Source organism: Phycodurus eques, chromosome 16 (assembly GCF_024500275.1).
Source record: "Phycodurus eques isolate BA_2022a chromosome 16, UOR_Pequ_1.1, whole genome shotgun sequence".
Lineage (NCBI taxonomy): Eukaryota > Metazoa > Chordata > Actinopteri > Syngnathiformes > Syngnathidae > Phycodurus > Phycodurus eques.
Window position 1 is genome coordinate 2536929 of NC_084540.1, and position 18779 is coordinate 2555707.

The 18779-nt window shown below is 43.1% G+C and overlaps 1 protein-coding gene across 9 annotated transcripts in view; it reads left to right on the forward strand.

Annotated features, from left to right (window-relative positions):
- The window catches only part of LOC133415199 (RNA binding protein fox-1 homolog 3-like), a 354983-nt gene that overhangs the window by 196542 nt on the left and 139662 nt on the right, over positions 1–18779 (forward strand). For all 9 annotated transcript variants that reach the window (XM_061701078.1, XM_061701071.1, XM_061701070.1 and 6 more), the window contains one exon: positions 10370–10479. In XM_061701078.1, the coding sequence (XP_061557062.1) occupies positions 10370–10479 (110 nt within the window). The remainder of the gene's footprint in view (positions 1–10369; positions 10480–18779) is intronic.

Below are 18779 nucleotides of genomic sequence, written 5' to 3' on the forward strand. Positions count from 1 at the left end.
TTTCGACAAAAGTAGTGCTTTGATGCCATACTCTGGCATCTTGGTGCCAAGGAACTACATTGACGTGAGTTGAGGGGTTTCATTGAGACAGAAGTAGTGCTTTGTGCCATATTGTGGCAGCTTGGTGCCAAGGAACTACGTATGTTGAAGTCTGTGAATGAATTTCATTTAGACTAAAAGTCCTCCTTTGATGGCAAGAAACTATGTTGAAATGAGTTGAGGAGTTGCATTTAAACAAAAGTAATGCTCTGCCTCCATCTTGTGTCATCGTGGTGCCAAGGAACTATGGCTAAACTTACCGAGGAGTTTCATATTGACAAAACTAGTCCTTTACTGCTGTCTTGGTGCCAAGGAACTATGTTAGAGTTGAGGAATCTAATTTCGACAAAAGTATTGCTTTGCCACTCACTCTCTCGTGATATTTACAAGCAATTAATCTAAACGATGAATCGATTATCAAAATAGTTGTCTATTAATTTGATAATCGATTAGTTGTCGATGAATGTATTTATTGTTGCATTTATTGTTATGACGAAAACCCTAGAGAACCCACCGGGATGACATTTGGCTGCTGTTAAATACTGCTACCCAACATGAACAAAGATGGGGGGGGGGGGGAAAAAAAAAAAAAAAAAAAAAAAAATCACATTTAACTTCACAAGCCCACAGTGCCACTTCTAGCCCCTGCACAGAGACACCTAGTGGATGAATATTGAACTGACATGAGCCAGAGTGGTAGCGACAAGATGGCTGACCACATGCTGTTTTGTTGAGCCGGAAACCTACCCAAACAAAATCGTCTTCTCAGCATACCAGCGGTTGGTAAAATTGTGTATTTCTTTCATAATCGATTTAGTATTAGCTTGCAGAATGCCGAGAAGTACGTTTTATATTCTTTCTGGATAAATTAGCGACTCTGGAACTAGCTCAAAGAACGATGGGCCAAAAATGACCCTCTGGTCAGAACAGAATTTTTTTCAGTCGTGATTTTGGCCTTGTGTTCTTGTTTCCATTAGCCAAAGTGTGTTTGTACATGTGAAATCCAGTTCTAACATGCAACAACTAAAGCAAACAAAAAACATCGTTAAATGTAGCTGTGTGGTTGACTGATTATTTTCCGAAATTGAAAATAATTAGCTCTGGCGACCAGTTCGGGGTGTACCCCGCCTCTCGCCCGAAGATAGCTGGAATCGGCTCCCGCACGCCCGCGACCCGTGTGAGGATAAGCGGTACAGAAAATGGATGGATGGATGCATGCATTGACAGTGTTTGTTATTGTGATTCTTTGAAATCATACGCCTAAAGAAAAAATTGAAAAAGTTGATATTTTGGTGTTCAGTGAATTTATAGCCGTCATGTAATGCATAGTTCATAATTTGACAAAGAAGAAAAGGGTTCTTGGGTTCTCCATGGTTAAGTTAACCACTTGGGACGTTTTATCCCACTGAGGATGTGCAGTCAAGAAAATACTGATGAAAAGTAATGTCGTTTGTAAGGGTGCGAGGAGACAAAAGTGGAGTGTTGTTTTTTGAGGTGCGTGCAATTGTTGTTATTGGACGAGTACAAGACCGCCAGCAATTAGCATCATAACGCCGCGACTGAATGTAGCATCGATAACGATAATGAAGAGATGACGACGATAAGACGGAATGTTTTATTTAGCTTGACTCCCCGGCGGCGGCATTATCGCCTGGATGAGCTCACCCTTAGTCATGTCTGCAGTTGACGCCGTACCTCGCAGCCACCACACCTGCTTGTATTTATTTTATGAGCTTTTATTATTAACAAAAAGCCATGAAAACACTCGGAAAAAGTAAAAAAAAAAAAAAAAAAGATTCCACCTTCCAGCACAAGTGTCATTATCTCCCCTCCCTCTCTTTTTATCCTATCATATTGTTAGTGCAGAGAAATACAGTTTGTGTTCACGTTAAATCCGGCGAGCGATCCATTAAAGCGCCACTGCGTTATTAGAAAACCAAGACCGCCGAGAGTGGGAAACGCTCCGTCGTGTACGCTGCAGCGCCGCCTCTCGCCACAGAGAAATTGCTTCGAATGGTCCCGCAGGCTCAGCAGCGACATCGCCAAACGCGCCTGAAAAGAGAAGACACTTAGCAATGTGCTGTGGTGTAACATTCAAGAACACTTTTTTTGGGAAAATTCAGCCCCCGAAACCAGCTTCACTGAGCGACATCAGATTTGGTCCACGTGTTTATCTTGCGCACACACATAAAAAGGTCTCAGGAAGTCTGGCATTTTTTTGTTTCAAGTCCCCTTTTAAGTGTCAATTGGTTCATTTGGACCCAACTGGATTAAAAACAACAACAACAACAAAACAATTGCCATTCTGGTTTGAAGTGGCCATTTTTGGTTCACATTGTCCTGTTACTTGTTGACAACAGCTTTTTGTGTGTGTAAAATGCGCTGTTATGTTATGTGATCATGTAGGAGCCAAACAGAGCTCATCGCCTCATCCGACCTGATCTGCTTCGTTTCTTTATGACCTCAGCTTTGATTTAAACCGTCTACTGCGGTTTATATACTAAATGGACATTTTAATAGGACTTTACATTTTCTGGCGTATTGTGCAAGCTAAGCAGGAATCATAAATTATGATAATTATAAGTTCTCGCCACCGGCTATGTTTAAAAAAAAAAAAAAAAAAAAAGTTCAGCAAGAATCTTCTGAAATGTGGATTTTCAATCGTGCAAAGTAACACAGCTTCACCTACAAACATTTGTACTTTTGTTGCAAAAAAAAAAAAAAAAAAAATCTAACTTTCAGGGATTTTTGAAGAATAGCAGCATTGCGGCAACAACAACTATATAAATCATCTATGAAGCAAATTATATGATGCGCCGCATACTGAAAACCATACTTTGAAACCCTAATCCTAGCATGGCAATCATATCCAACCAAGTCTTGAAAACTGTACTTTGAGACCCTGACCCTGGTTTGAAACCCTAATTTTAAACCCCAACCCTGTTTTAAAACCCCAAACTTGTTTTAAAACCTTAATTTGAAACGGCAACCCTTGTTTGAAACCCTAATTCTGTCTTAAAACCCTAACTTGAAATAGTAACTCATGTTTTAAACACTAACCTTTGCTTGAAACCAAAATTGGACCCTCAATTTTTTTTGTTAGTTTAATTCGGTTATAAAAGTGAAACAAGTGTATTTTCTTTAAATACAAATATAATGTTTATTACGTGTGTTTGTGTTTGAAAATATGGAGATGGAATATTAATATTGATTGATAAGCTCCGGCGCGCGAAATATCGGGTTCCACGTGTATTTTATTAACGCAGACGCGCAGGCTTAATACCAGCTCACAATCCAGATGAAACCGTTTACACTTTCAATGTACGGGCTGGAGAATGAATCAAATTTGAATCACGATTTCAGTTTTGGCTTCTCACAACTCTAAAAATATTAGAATGGGGGAAAAAAAAACTCATAATGTGCAGCAGGCGCGGTGCTTGTTGCATATGCAGGTGCAGCTTGCTGCTTACCACCCATAAAATCAAAAATATTGGGACGATCATTCTGATATTTTCAGAGGTTGAAGTGATCATAATTTGAGATGTCCCCATAAGTTTTGGTGACAATCGATTGCCCTTTTGTGACATTAAGCTACGTTAAGCTTTTTCACTATAATGAGCATACAGTATAGTAGCTTCTGCCTGGCGACCTGGCTCGTCTCCAGGGACCTCGTGTGCGACAGGTGCGTACGTGGCGTACGTTCGTTTTCACGGCAAAGTTCAGATGCGTCGAGAGTGAAATGAGCGTGGAAATGTGCGGCGTCTCACGCCAACTTCATGGCTGGCGTACGCACGTTTTTACAGCTTTTGGTGCTCTGGCAACACTTGGAAGTGATGCTGGGAAACTGTTATAATAAATGTGCACATCAGAGACACATGAACAATTAGCACTGATGAAAAATTCATGCCCGACAGCATTTGATTTCAACAATGTAAAAAACGACATGAACCGCGCCGGTTCTTCCGCCTGTTTTGGCCACACTTTGGCGATGGGCGGCTGTCCTCCGCTTCACATGCCATCTTAATGTCTGACCACTTCTCTTTGAGTTCAGCGTGTGCCAAAGAGGATTTTCTCGCGCACCTCCACTTCATTGAGCAACTTCACATTCAGAAAAAAAAAAATATTGTTCTTCATTACCTTGCTCATTTTCCTTTTTTTCAGATCATGCAGAGATCAGGATCTCAGGTGCAGGGTTCATTGAAATATGATTTCCATATTTAAATGTGGCCGTGGACAGGGAGGAGTCTGCTACTCCAACATGTGCGCTCAATTCTACGTTGATTGGGATGTCCGAAGGAAATGTGCTTGGATTTATGCGTACGCACAGATTCATACATCTGGATATTTCTGTGCGTACGACGTTTTCTGGATTTGAGCGTACGCCATGTTTTAGTAGGAAATCCACGCAAGTCTTTGTACATAAGGCCCCAGGAGAGGCCGCAACCAGGGGAGTCTTGAGTCGCCATCAGATCGCCAACTTGTCTCCAAGCCAGTGAGTTTGGGGTCTAAACCCTTGGTTAGAAGTCAACCCTGTCTTCAAACTCTAAGCCAGGCCTGAAACCCTAATTTAAAACAATTAACCAAGTTGGAAAACCTAACCTGGTCTTGAAATGCTACTGTGAAGCCCTAACCCTGACTGAAAATGCGTTGGACACCTGAACAGAAGGAGGAAGGAGAAGGAAGTGTGGGGAAAAAAAAAACAAAAGTTTGGGAAAGTCCAGTAGGGTGTGCAATGCAACTTTAATAATGTGGAGTAGCAGTGGATAAATGAGGCGTTTGCTACTACTTTAAGACAACACACACATGCGCAGACACACACACACACACACACACACACACACACACACACACACACCCTCCCGCTCTCTGAGCACCTGAATTATTCAAAGTGTTGTTCTCCTCATTGCATTGCAGCAATGCGCCTCCTACTTTCCTCTCCGACAGAAATCGCATCAAAACCTTCTGGACAACAAAAAAGCAGCAACACACAAGACTTGAAACGTTACTATGATCCCTTAACCCTGGCCTGAAACCCTCATTGGAAACCCGAACCCATGTTGAAAACGGTCATCCCGTTCTTGCTAGCCCAAGTTGAAACCAAATCTAATTTTGAACAGTAGCTATTATTTGAAACTGTAAGCATTGTTGGAAATCCTAACCCAGTCTCTTCCTTATTTGTTGACTGGTGAACACTGACCTTTACTGGGGCAAGGGAGGCCTGCAGTTCTTTAGATGTCGTACTGGGTTCCATTGTGACCTCCCGAATGAGTCGTGGTCGTCCTCTTGGGGTATTTTTTTCGTAGGTCGGCCGCTCCGAGGAATGTTTTTCCATTTGAGGATAGTGGTTCTCACTGTGGTTCGACTGGAATGCTAAAGCTTTGGAAACGGTTTTGTAACCCATCCCAGATTGATACTTTATTTCTCAGCTATTCTTGATTCTCTTTGGCTGGTGGCATTTTGCTGCAGCTTTTTGTGATCTTTTGGTTGACTTCAATTTGTCAAACAGTTTCTATTTAAGTGATTCCTTGATTGAGCAGGTCTGGAGGTAATCAGGCTTGGTTGTGGTTAGTGAAAATGTGACGAGCCACAGTTAATGCATGATTTTACCAAGTGGGGCATTACTTTTTCACACAGGGCCAGGTAGCTTTGAATATTTTTTTTTCCTTTTAATAAATAAAATCACCATTTAAAAAGAGCATTTTATGTTTATTTGGGTGACCCATGTTTGATTTTTACATTTGTTGGATGATCTTAAACATTAAAGTGGGAAAACTGCACACGAAGAAAAAAAAGTTTCTGACGGGTGAAGGTTTTATTTCAACATTTTTACTTATGGTAGATGCAATCTTAAATTTGATGGGTAGTTGACTCGATTGACAGCTTCCCATCAGATTTAAATGTTTAGACCAAGAGACAAAACAAAAACAAGAAGAAGAGCGAAGGGTGTAGGTCATGTAAAGCAGATAGTGTTCCACTGCATTCCTCTACAACTGCCTAACACACACACACACAAGCATGCACTTAGACACACTTGTATCACACAATGAATAATTAATGTGCTGGACTCCTGGCTGCTGTCAAGTGTGCAGACAAGAGAGCAACCGACAGCTGAGAAAAGCTCATCAACATTAACTGCGCTCGAAACCCGACTTCAAAACCCTAACCGTGACTTGAGACCCTACTTTGAAATGCTAAACCTTGTTGAAACCCATCACTGAGGTTTGAAACACTATGTTGAAACGCTAAATCTTGTTGAAAACCTGACTTTGAAACCTTTAACACTATCATGCCCCAAGCCCAGACATTTGGCTTTTCTAGCTTATAATGCCTCAAGAGGAGCCGAGCGGCTGGATGAGTTTGAACTAATATCCCAACTCAGGTGTGAACGGCCCAGCGATTTGTTTTTTTTCCTCATTTGCATGCCCAAAGGGCTGGCTCGTTCAGTTTTTCACCATCTCGTCACCATTGTTCTGTAAATGAGGCAATTACTCTCTACTCTCTGCACAGTTACTGAAAGAGAACTGATGTCGCTTTGCCTTTACCTGAATAAGTCGATCGAAATGACTGGCTGTGCGCTTCCACAACACTGCAGACACTTTTGTTTGATACATCCCATTACAGATACACACCCAGATCTCCATATCAACATGTATGACTTTGCGTCTCAAAAGTGTTCCCTGTCAATTGACTCTGTTGTCGTACTAGAGCGGCTCCAACTACCGGAGACAAATTCCTCGAGTGTTTTTTGGACACACTCGGCAAATAAAGATGATTCTGATATAGTTTGTCGTCACTGACGCATCCCTGCCAATAGCCAAAACATTCATTAGTAAAGTTATGGAAAATGGGAGAGAGAGAGAGAGAGAGGTAGCAGTTTAGAACTAGTGTACATAGTATAGTTTCTCACAGCATTGTCTTCAACAGGCTACAATTAGTAATATATCACAACAAACAAATATTTTCCCCTCCCTTCTCCGTAAGAGGTCGACCGTTTGCTGTTAAAATCTGCGCAGCGCGCGGATGAAGCGAGCTCTTCGACATTGTCTGAACATGCTTGGCACTGCCACGCCATCTCCTTGGTGCATTTGCCACGTGCACTTGTAGCAATCGGCACAGCGCTGAGTGGCGTGATCGTTCGCGCATCGATTTTCTGTGTTTATTTGCACAGCACGCTTACAATGTCCACCGTCGCGCAAAGTGCTGCGTGGTTAGTACAAAAACAAATAAATATAAAACCATATTGAAAAAGTCAAAATGTCAACGGCAGTTTCGGACAAGGTCACTTGAATATGGACTACGGAAGAAATAGGAGGGAGGCCTTGTCGACTGTTTCACCATTATTTTGTGAAAAATGTTCGACAATCAGTCAAGCACTTGAGGCGTGTCACGTCTGTGTGCCGCTCGTCTGGCAAAAAATGGCCGCATCAACAAAAGAAAGGTGGCTAACTGTAAGCCGTTGAGTTGTTCATTTTGAACCACAGAGCCTTTGCCTTTCGGCATTGCAGCAGGAGGAAGAAAACCCGTGTTAACCAGGCTTGAAACCATCATTCAAAACACTAACCCTTGTTCAAAGCACCAATTTGAAAGCGTAAACCTGGCTTGACACCCTAATTCCGAAACGTAACGCTTGGTTGAAACCTGGTCTTGAAACCCTACTTTCAACACCTAAGATAAGCTTGAAAACCTTGTTTGAAACCCCAAACTTTGCTTGACGTACCAATGAATTAGGTTAGAATTGAAATATGACTTTGAAGCCTTAATTCTGGCTTGAAATGGTCATTTGAAACCCTAATCCTAGCTTGGAGGTCTAACCCTGTCTTGAAACCGTAATTTGGAAGCCTAACCATTTTTTGCAACCTTAACCCTTGCTAGAAGCATCAATTTGAAACCCTACCCTAGGCTTTAAACCCCGATTTTAAACTTTAACCTGAGTTGAAACCCCATCCCTAGCTTGAACCCCGAATTTGAAATCCTAAATCTTGCCTCATACCTTAACTCTGGCTTGAAACCTAGCTTTAAGAATAATAATAGGCACTCAAAGACACTTTACAATTGCACACATTGTTAATTCACTCCACAGTCACGCTGTCGTGGTAGTAAGCGCCTTGCGTTGCCCTGTGGGGAAGTTTGATGGGAACGTAGCTGCCATTCTGTGCCTGCGGCCCCTCCGGCCAGCAGCAAACATCCAACTACATTCATTCGTTCATAGGCACTGTAGGTAAAGTGTCTTGCCCAGGGACACGACCACAACATGCGCAAACTGTTGACCCTCTGGTTGCAGGGCGTACACTTCCCCTCTACCGCCGAGCCACCCACTTTCAAACCTTAAATCGGGCTCGAAACGCCAATTTGAAATCCTAATCCTTGTTCCAAATTCAAATGTTAAACACCGACCCTTTTTTGAAACCCTAGCTCTGTCATTAAACCCTAATTTGAAGCCCTAATCAGTAATCATTGTTTGCAACCCTATCCCAGGCTTGAAAGTGTACTTCTACGGGTCCTGGACATCTGTGGCCTAATGATGAGAGTTCATTGACGTGTGTCTGAGCAGGTTACTACATTTGCATGTTTGTGTGCTTCATCTCTGCACCGTTCCTTCCTCCGCGAGCTTCTTCATTCCAGTAGGGGGCGCCGGGCGCCGGGCCCCGCGCCGGCACGCCCGTCTCACCCATTAATAACGGCAGCACTACACCCCGGCCTCCTCGGCTGCACTGCCCGGAGCAGCGCTGACATTTTAATGGAGGCTTTCGCTTTTTTTCCTTGGTAAATAATGCATGTGCTGCTTGTTGGCTCCTCCCCCCTGCGTGCCGCTTTTGTGCACGAATTACGACACCTTGTCTCGACTGCTGCACTGCTTACTACATCACACGCGTGCCTCTGTGTTTGTGTGTGTGTGTGTGTGTGTGCGTGTGTGTGAGACAATATGTATGCATGTGAGTGCGCTTCTGTGTGTGTCTGTGTTTGTGTGTCCATGCATGTGTGTGTATGTTGTGTTTGTGTGTGCGTGTATATCTTTGTATGCTCATCCGTGTGTAAGTGTGTGCACATGTTCATGTGCACGTGTGAGGGGAAGCCGAGAGTATGTTTGTGTGTGTCTGTGTGCGTGTCTGTCTCTCAATCTGTGTGTGTGCTTCAACAAAAGTGTCTGTGTTTATCTGTTTTTGTGTGCACGTGTGTCTGTGCGTGTGTACGTGTGTTTGTTTCTATGTGTGTGTGTGTCTGTGCGTGTGTCTGTGTAACCAAGGCAGAGTGCTGCCTGTGTGAAAGCGGATAGCGGAAAAGCAGAAACTGCATTGCGAAGTTGCACACGCTCCGCTCATCTCTCGTGCCCGGTTGTGTTGAAAGCAGTTGTTGCCGTTGTTGCCGTCGCAGGCGCTGACATCATCGAATCTGATCGTGGGAAGTCACATCAATTGTGTGGAACTGCAAGCAGAAACATGATTGTCCCACATTGGTTGGTTCCATTTGAAACTGGTGAATACATTTCGAGAAAATGGCAATCAGAACTCATGGCGCATCGTGGAAACCAAAACTCATGATGGAGCCACGCCACGCCACGTGTATGGCGCCATTCTATTTTTGTGTAATCCCTACAACAATCAGACCACGATCAAAATCACAACTGTCAGTCCTGGCGTATCATGGAAACCAAAACTCATGGTGTAGCCACACCAGGTCTCTGGCACCATCCTATTTTCATGTAATCCCAACAAAACCTCGTCTCAAATCTGGCGCATCCTGGAAATCCGAATTCATGATTAGCAAGGGCAAGTCTTTGACACCATCCTATTGTTATGGCATTATCATAATTTAGCCGGCACGGTGTACTACTGATTAGCACATCTGGCTCACAGTTCTGGGGACCGGGGTTCAAATCCCGGCCCCGCCTGTGTGGAGTTTGCATGTTCTCCCCGTGCCTGGGTGGGTTTCCTCCCACATCCCAAAAACATGCATGGTAGCTTGATTGAAGCCTCTAAATTGCCCGTAGGTATGAATGTGAGTGCGAATGGTCGTTTGTTTTTATGTGCCCTGCGATCGGCTGGCGACCGGTTCAGGGAGTAGCCCGCCTCCCGTCCGAAGATAGCTGGGATAGGCTCCACAATCAAAACCACAACTCTCGACCATGCTACATCATCGATATTAGAACTCCTGATGTAGCCAAGCCGAGTCTGTGACAGCACCCTGTTTTGTGTAATCCCATCAATAAACCAACCCCATAAAATGATCCAAACCATAACTCTCAACCCTGGCGCATTGTTGAAATCAAAGCTCATGGTGTAGCCATGCCAAGTCCGTGACGCCATTTTGTGTTTGTATTTTGCGTGGCCAGGTAACGCGTTGTGCAAGTCGGGAAGCATCGGCGTCTTCGGGAACGTGGTGTACAGCGGACTGCTCAACGACCACCTGTGGCATTTGGGAGTGCCGCTCTTCACGAGACTGGTGAGTCGCCTTCCTTATTTTCTAACAGCCTCAAACGGAAGTGGCGCCATGAGCAGGCCGGAGATCTAATTGCTATGTTTAGGAGAAGGAAACTCTGTGCTTTGGGAAACTCATGTTACACCGTCACGGTGGTTGGGACTCAATAATTGCTGACATTTAAATGTTGCTTCGCGCTGAAAAAGATGACAAGGTTCTAATTAAGAACGGGAGCACTGGAAGAAATAACGCTTCTGTGGCAGAGAAGGTTCCGGATTAGGACGGCTTCCAGAGCTGTTAATTGCCCCCCCCCCCCCCTCACTCTCTCTAGTTCGCATCAATGTTTACGATCGATTGGAACGTTTACGAGGCCGGAATTAGCGCTGATTGGTGCGCTGGTGTCGCATCTAATTGGGTTATGTTAAACAGATCATTCCCGTGATCACATAAATGTCCAATGTGAAGCCTTGTTTGATGAGCACTTCATGTCAGAGGCTGCCAACGTCTTCACCCTGTCAACGCCCATACATACGCGTACACAAGCATCTATTTGCACACAGATAGGAATCAGAGTCATTTGTTCACAAAAGCTGGTCAACCTACCACTGGATGTTCTTACTGTTCTTTTCTTGTACTTTGAGGAAACGTGTCACAAAAAGCAATTCTTTGATGCTGGCTAAAATGAAGTTGATTGTGATGTGCTGACATCATGCAAAAAAAAAATGGTGGCATTTTTTTTTTTGGATGAGAATGCCAGTGGTTGTTCTTTCAGGAAATATCTCAAAAAGCCAAAGGGTAAAATGCAAATGATGCCGGCTGAAATGAAGTCGAGCAAGGTGCGCTGACATTTTCCTGGTTGATGAGTTTAACCTAAAAAATGGTGGCATATTTTTGATGAAAAGTTTAGTGGCCCAATTTTGTACTTTCAGAAAACGTCTCATAAATTATAGTTGCAAGCTGATGATGCTGGCTGAAAGAAGGTCTAGTGAGATGTGTTGAATTTGATGTCACACTTGTTGATGTTTTGAACTTAAAGAAATGATGGTATATTTTTGTTGAACTTTAAATTCTAAAACTGTGGACCCTTTATGGTACTTTTCTGAAAAAACATATCGCAAAAAGCATGAACAAGCAGATGATGCTGGTGAAAATTAAGTCCAGAAAGGTGCGCTGACGTCTTGCTGGTGGATGCTTTCAACCTCAAAACTTGTGCCATATTTTTGATAAAAACTTTAACTGTACAACTTTTTGGGCCCCTTCACCTTTCATAAAAATATACAAAAAGTAAGAAAAAAAGTGGATGATGCTGGCTGAAACGGTTAGGCTTTGGCCACTTGCGTGAAGATTCTTTGAACTGTAAAACTTACAGTTAGAAATTTTTTATTTAACTCTAAATTGTACGTTTGAATGACATGTTGATGTCTTTTCAAAATATTTCTTCCAAGCTTGGATTAGGGTTTGAAATTCTTCAACTTTTGGCACCCATGGTCATAGTTTCAGACAATGTATCGCCTTACGCTTGTGTGGTAAAGGTCGCGATCACCTCCGATGTGCTGTGAAGTTGCTCAGCTAATACAGAAGACAAGCCAGAGCGCCTTAAAAGGGTGCCACCCCGCCGTGACGGGGCCGAGGCCTCATGTTAGCACGCCAGGTGCACCCTCGGGTGGTGTCACACCCGCCACCCTGCCCGCCGCGCGTGCTGGGTGCTCAGATCGGTCCAGATGTAAACCCTGCATTATTAACTGCACATTTGCATGTGTGTTTATGTGTGTGAGATATGCACACATTGGCATTTAGCTGCGTAGCCATACGCTACATTTAAGCGCCGCTCTGCCCCAAAAATCAGCAGATGGGCAATTTGCTGCGTATAGCTTGGTGATATGCTTACAAATGATGTTTAATCATGTCTTGCAGGGATGGCGCGTAAAAAGCAGTATGTTGTTTTTTTCCCCCTATAGCGTACATGCTACACACTTTGCTCGCTTCCCCCCCCCCCCCCCCCCCCCCCCCCCCAAAACTTTACAGTTTATACGGTTTACAGTCAGCGGTTATTGTAGCTAGCTAGAATGCTAATATACAGTTGGGATGGAAAATATTCAGACGCCCTTAGATTTTTCACTCTTTGTTATATTGCAGCCATTTGTTAAAATCATTTAAGTTCATTTGTTTCCCTCATTAATGTACACACAGCACCCCATATTGACAGAAAAAAACCTAATTGAAAAACTGAAATATCACACAGACATAAGTATTCAGACCCTTTGTTGTGACACTCATATTTAACTCGGGAGCTGTCCATTTCTTCTGATGATCCCTAAAATGATTTTACACCTTCATTGGAGTCCAGCTGTGTTTTGATTATACTGATTGGACTTGATTAGCAAAGCCGCACCCCTGTCTATATAAGACCTTACAGCTCACAGTTCGTCAGAACAAATGAGAATCATGAGGTCAAAGGAACTGCCTGAAGAGCTCGGAGACAGAATTGTGGCGAGGCACAGATCTGGCCAAGGTTACACAAAAATTCTGCTGCACTTAAGGTTCCTGAGAGCACAGTGGCCTCCATAATCCTGAAATGGAAGACGTTTGGGACGAACCCTTCCGAGAGCTGGCCGTCCGGGCAAATTGTGCAATCGGGGGAGAAGAGCCTTAGTCAGAGAGGTAAAGAAGAACCCAAAGATCCCTGTGGCTGAGCTCCAGAGATGCAGTCGGGAGATGGGACAGCTCACCTCTTGGTCAATGTACTGTCAGGAATTAGGAACTAGGATTTTAGCTGATTCCTCAACAGAAATGGGTCTTAATTCTCATCTGCAAACCTGTTTAAGCCATTCCTGAAACTGTACCTGAAAATACAACATTTCTGGCCTACGACTCCAACGATAGTTGGGTCGAGGTTCAGAAAGATTCAGTCGCAAGTCAAGATTGGTGTCAGACATTTTAGGTAGAATTCAGATGTGTTTATACTGCCAGGAATTCGGGACTTGTATATTACTAGGCTCCCCAACTCCAGTCGCAGTTTGAGCTTTTGAGCAAGAGAAGTCTGCTCTCTTGGCATTCCAAGTACAAGTGAGATTGCCACTTCTACTGAAAAGGGGCCAGACCTTGGAGACAAACTCGGAATACTGTCAGGAATTAGGCGTCTTAATTCTCATTGGTGGATGTGTATGTTTAAGATATTTCCGAAAATGTTCTCCGGCCTACGATTTATTCATCTTTCTCATCTCACATGTTTAAACCATACCCAAAATTGTTGTCTGGCCTACGACTGCAGTGAGAGTCCATAAGGAAATGTCGGTTCCCGACTGTCAGGCGGTTTTCCGAAGTTGAGGCAAGATTGTGGTGAAATGTCGAGAAAAAACATGATCCGGCGTGGGCCCCCCTGTGGGACAGTCGGACATTTTAGGCAGGAAGAGCTCACTTCCTGCTTGAAAGCTTTATCTTCATAATGGATGTGCTGCCCTCAGGAGAAAGTCGAGACTATCCTCGTGAGTCCAAATAGTGCGGAAATGTACTGACTCCAACATGGAATTGTAATTCCTTTATTTGAGGGAGATTCCCAGAGACCACACAATGCTCACACTCACATGTTTTCCTAATCCTGCCGCAGTGTGGAGCGTCCTCGGTGTCGAGACCTTGTCGTGTGTTCCGACCCCCCTTTCAACGCACGCCCTTTCGCGGGCCTCACTTATTTATGAGACACGACTTGAAATAGACTTCAGTCTTTGATAAGAGCGCCAACCTTAATCTGGCGTGCGCGAGAAGTGCATTTCATTTTTTTTTTTTTAAATTTCCCATCAGACATTGATGGCGGAGCGCCGCCGCCCGCCGCCGCTTCCCACTCGCTGATTGCTCATGTAAATCCAGGCTGGACTCGCACCAGAATCTGTGTGTTTGCGTGCGTTTTGTGGATGAAATGGGAAAGACGCATGGTGACGCGCTGAGGAGAGTTATGTCATCCCGGTTGCGTTTCCTTTTGTGGGATGGTTGTGGTGCTGCGCAGCCTCGTGAGCCCTCGGATCCAAACGCTAGCATCGATTTTCACAATGACAGGAAACAACCAAACAAGATCATCTTTGCAAACGTAGTTGACGACTGTGATATTTATTTCTTCTCGAGACGTCATTTTGGAGATGAATGGCCCAGAATTTAGTGCTTCAAGGCCATATTTGATTTTCAAAACAAGTATTTGTAGGTGAGGTAGCTAAATAAATACATGTAAAAAAAAATAAAAATAAATGCTGCTCATTTATAATAATAATAATAAAGAATAATACAATTGTAATCAACTAACCACTAACTAACCAATTATTTGATTACAATAAATACAAATGTAATTTTTTGTTTAATTTTACTAATATTTTCCAGTTTGTCATTTGCAATAAATTAACTAAATATTTAGTGAAGTCAATCTTAAAAATGTTCAATGCATACATAAAATTGTTGATTTAATAATATTTTGTATTGCATTATTTACTGTACTTTAACTACCAAATTATTGAATACATTTCATTTAAAATTATGTTATATTAAGTAAATGCATATATAGAATCTTTTATTTTATTAATATATTTTTACAATAAATTCTGTTTCATATTATAATAAAATCAATTTCGAAGAAAATTTCAATTTCACTTAAAGTTGTCTATTTTGCTAATTGTATTTTATCATTCAAAATTGATTATTTAAACAATGATTAAAAAAACTAAAAATAACATTTTGAATGTTTATTTATTTTATTTTATCACTTATTATGAATTAACTCAACAATTATTTAATACAATGAATAAATATTTTCTTTGTGGAAATGGATAGATTAAATTGTATTATATATTGTAAATTATATTTTCTACAACAAACTAATTAATCTGTTATTTCATAAAAATATATAATTTAAAAGTTTAATTTTAGTTGAAAATATTTTTTTATTTATTTAGAACAAATATTTAAGAAATGTTGAATGTACATCATATGTATAATTTACAGTGCATTATTTAACCAATATTTAGTAAGAAAAATAACCATAACGTTAACTATGTGACATTGTTTATTTTACTAATGTTTTCATTTCATGATTTAAATATTTTGGTAACAATAATAGAACATTTATCGAATAGAATCATGTTTTGCGTGAAACATTTTAAAATATTTGAATCTACAATATACTCATTTTTTTCTAACTTATTATTTATTCAGTACACTAACCCTTTTTTAAAAAATGAGATGACAACATATACCTTACCCCCCAAAGAGCCCCCCCCCCCCGCCCACCCATCTCCTAACCCAACCATTCTCAATCCTTCCCAGGACGTTAAATTTCACACGAAGAAAAAAACATATATACATACATTTGAATTTACCAATTTAAGGGGGGTGGCTAAATAAATGCAACAAATAATGCAGGGCTCTTGAATAGTGGAACTGTCCGTATGTGGCCCGCCAATCATTCGTTGCCCACTCAGGGGTCAAAACCATCCGGACGACACTTCAAACCACCAACCCCCCCAGGCGGCCTGCCCGCCTTTTCATGGCACTTTGTTTCTGACGCAGAAATTAGCGTTGAGCTGGCATCACATTCTCAACGAAGGTGGCCAATGTTGTCGGGGCGTCCTCCCGGGATGAAATGAGCTCATCCTGCAGGAGGCCTCTGATTGGAGGAAGTGGGAAGAACGAGAGAAGCGGGGGAGGTGGGGAGGACTCCGCAGAAACCACCGGAGCTCGCCACGGGGTTAATGCTCTGCCGCCCCCGCCCCCCTCACAGTGGTGTATTGATGATACGTTTGGAGAATCGCTGAGGCAGGCGTATTGTTCCAGCCAAGAAGAAGAAGAAGCACCCCCCTCCCTTGTTCCTGAGCAAATGGAAAGACGGCAAAGCGCACGGTGCTGCTATTGTGGCATACCCAAACACTTTGTTGGCTCTGATCGCGGCAACCGAGCGGCACCCTGCGGCATTCTTTCTTGGTCGCCGTCTTCTTTCCTTCAACTTAATCCTGCAACATCAACATATGCCTTGCCCCCCTAAGAGCCCCCCCCCCCCCGCCCACCCATCTCCTAACCCAACCGTTCTCAATCCTTCCCAGGATGTTACATTTCACAGCGCCGCCTCCCGGCTCGTCGGGCGCTCTTGGCGGCGGGCGGTCTGCAGGCGGAGGAGATGCTCGCAGGCAGCTGTCAGGCGGGTGCTCCAGTTGAGCCTCAATAAGAGACGGCCCAGGAGGGAGAAGTAGCGGCGGGCGGGGCGAGCGTCAAAAGAAAAAAGGGGTTCCAACGCCTTCTCCTCAGAAGAAGCTGCCAGGGAGGAGGGGGCTTAAAAAAGTGAAGAAGAAGCAGTGAGAGAAACAGTAGAAGAAGAGTGAGGTGGTGGTGGGGGGTGAAGTGTTAGTTGCAGGAGGTGGGGTGGAGAGGGGGACAGCTCGAGTCAAGCCCCCCCTGAGCCGGGGAGAGGGAGGGCTGCCTCAGTGGATCAGCGCCAGTCGAAAACCAGGCGCCGCGCTGGCCGCACGACCGGTCCCTCCGCTTGGCCCTCGCTCGCCTGCATCCACCATCTCGCTCGCCATGATGATGTACTTTTGGGTGAGTGATGAGGCCTCGCAATGACAGCGTAAACTTTCCCGGCATGCAGTTTGTATGTGATGGCGGACCACCCCCCGATCACCCCGCCACGTTATTGTCAGCTAATTTGGCGTAGGATGAAGAGCTTGATGATCTTTTAGCGATTTGTTTCTGTGGTTCCTTGTCCTTAATTTGTTTTTAACCGTTTTAAATCGTCTTTGTTTTGCACAGTCGCTGAGCGGAAGCATTTTTTCCGACTGCAGCAGTAGTCGTTTACGGCGACTCCGAGTGAGGATCGCGCACCATTTTGGGTGGGTTGAAACTTGAAGTGATCAAATTTGTTCATAAGAAGAAGTTTACCAGTGCAATTGTCTGCTGGACAATTGTCGGTAGTTTCCTGCAGTGTAAATTTTCTTCTAGGCAGAATTTGCGATACAGCTCTGGCATTATGTGGTGTACCTCCATAAGTCGGCCAGTGCGCAACCACTCTTCATTTGGATCAGTAGCCAAATTGTTCATAGATACACAACAGAATTCTGGATCCGCACTTTTTTTCTTTATCTGAGAACGAACATTTAAGGGCAGGGAAAACTTGAAGTAATGTCATGTTTGTTGAGAAGGAGAATTTTGTCAGTGATGATGTTAAAATTGAGAAGTCCTGCATTGTGTGGTGCTCCCAAGTTACTGTTTGATGGTTGATAAAGGCTTTTTTATTTGTTTATTTTTTTATACAGCTTCGGTAGTAGGTTGTGTACCTAAAAAGTGGGCCAGTCGATGTACTTTTAAGCCTCCACCGAGGCCCAATAATCTCCATTTGGATCGGGAACAAAGTGTTTCATAGATACACTCATACATACCCACAGAAATTCTGGATCTGGACCTTATCTGGGGAAGTACAAATATTTAATGCCGTCTTCCCTGGTTGTGCAAATGGGTTTTACTCAATCCAAACTGGGTTTTGTTCAATCCGGCACGCAAGTGAGTTCTTTACACTAGTGAATCCAAATGTTCAGGGGAATGTGGGGACCAAACATGGCAATCATGAATATAATTCCATCACTCTTTTGTGACGGTTAAGGAAATTGGTTAAATCACTTTTTGTTCAATCGGCACGCTAGTCAATGTGGCGCACTCGTCAATCCAAATGGGCTGGGAATGCAAACCATATATTCCAGTCATGAAAGAGATTCCATAATTTTATCATGGAATCAAATATTTAAAATATTCTAATCATTTAGAATTGGGCCCTAGGATACAGTAAGTGGCCAGTTTGTAATACAAACATGAAACTACTGACCACTCAGAATTTGAGCTAAGCTAGTTAGCGCTAACGGGCTAAAAGACAGGCAGTGTTGTTTTTTTTTAACGTGTCGATTCCTGAACTAGATTTGAAACTACTGATTCTAAAGATTTTTTTGCCAAGCCAAGAGGCCAGTTAACTACAATTGCCTAAAATACTCCCAACCATTCAGAATTTGAGCTCAGCTAAAAGGCGAGTTAGTGTCAGCGGGCTAAAATAAAAGGCAAAAGCCAGGTAAACTTTTTTTTCTTTTCAACATGTTGATTCTTGGACTAGATATGAAACTACAGGAAGTTGTATCTAGCGGATTATTAACATGTATGGACAGTAAAAGGTGGCTAGCATCACCTGTACCTCATTCGAATATTTATTTGGCGGGCAGATGTTCTTCCGCAAGGCCATTAGCTTTAGCTTACAAGCCCCCGTTGCTGGCTGACGCCGATGGAGGTGCGTATGAAGACATCGGAGGTTACTC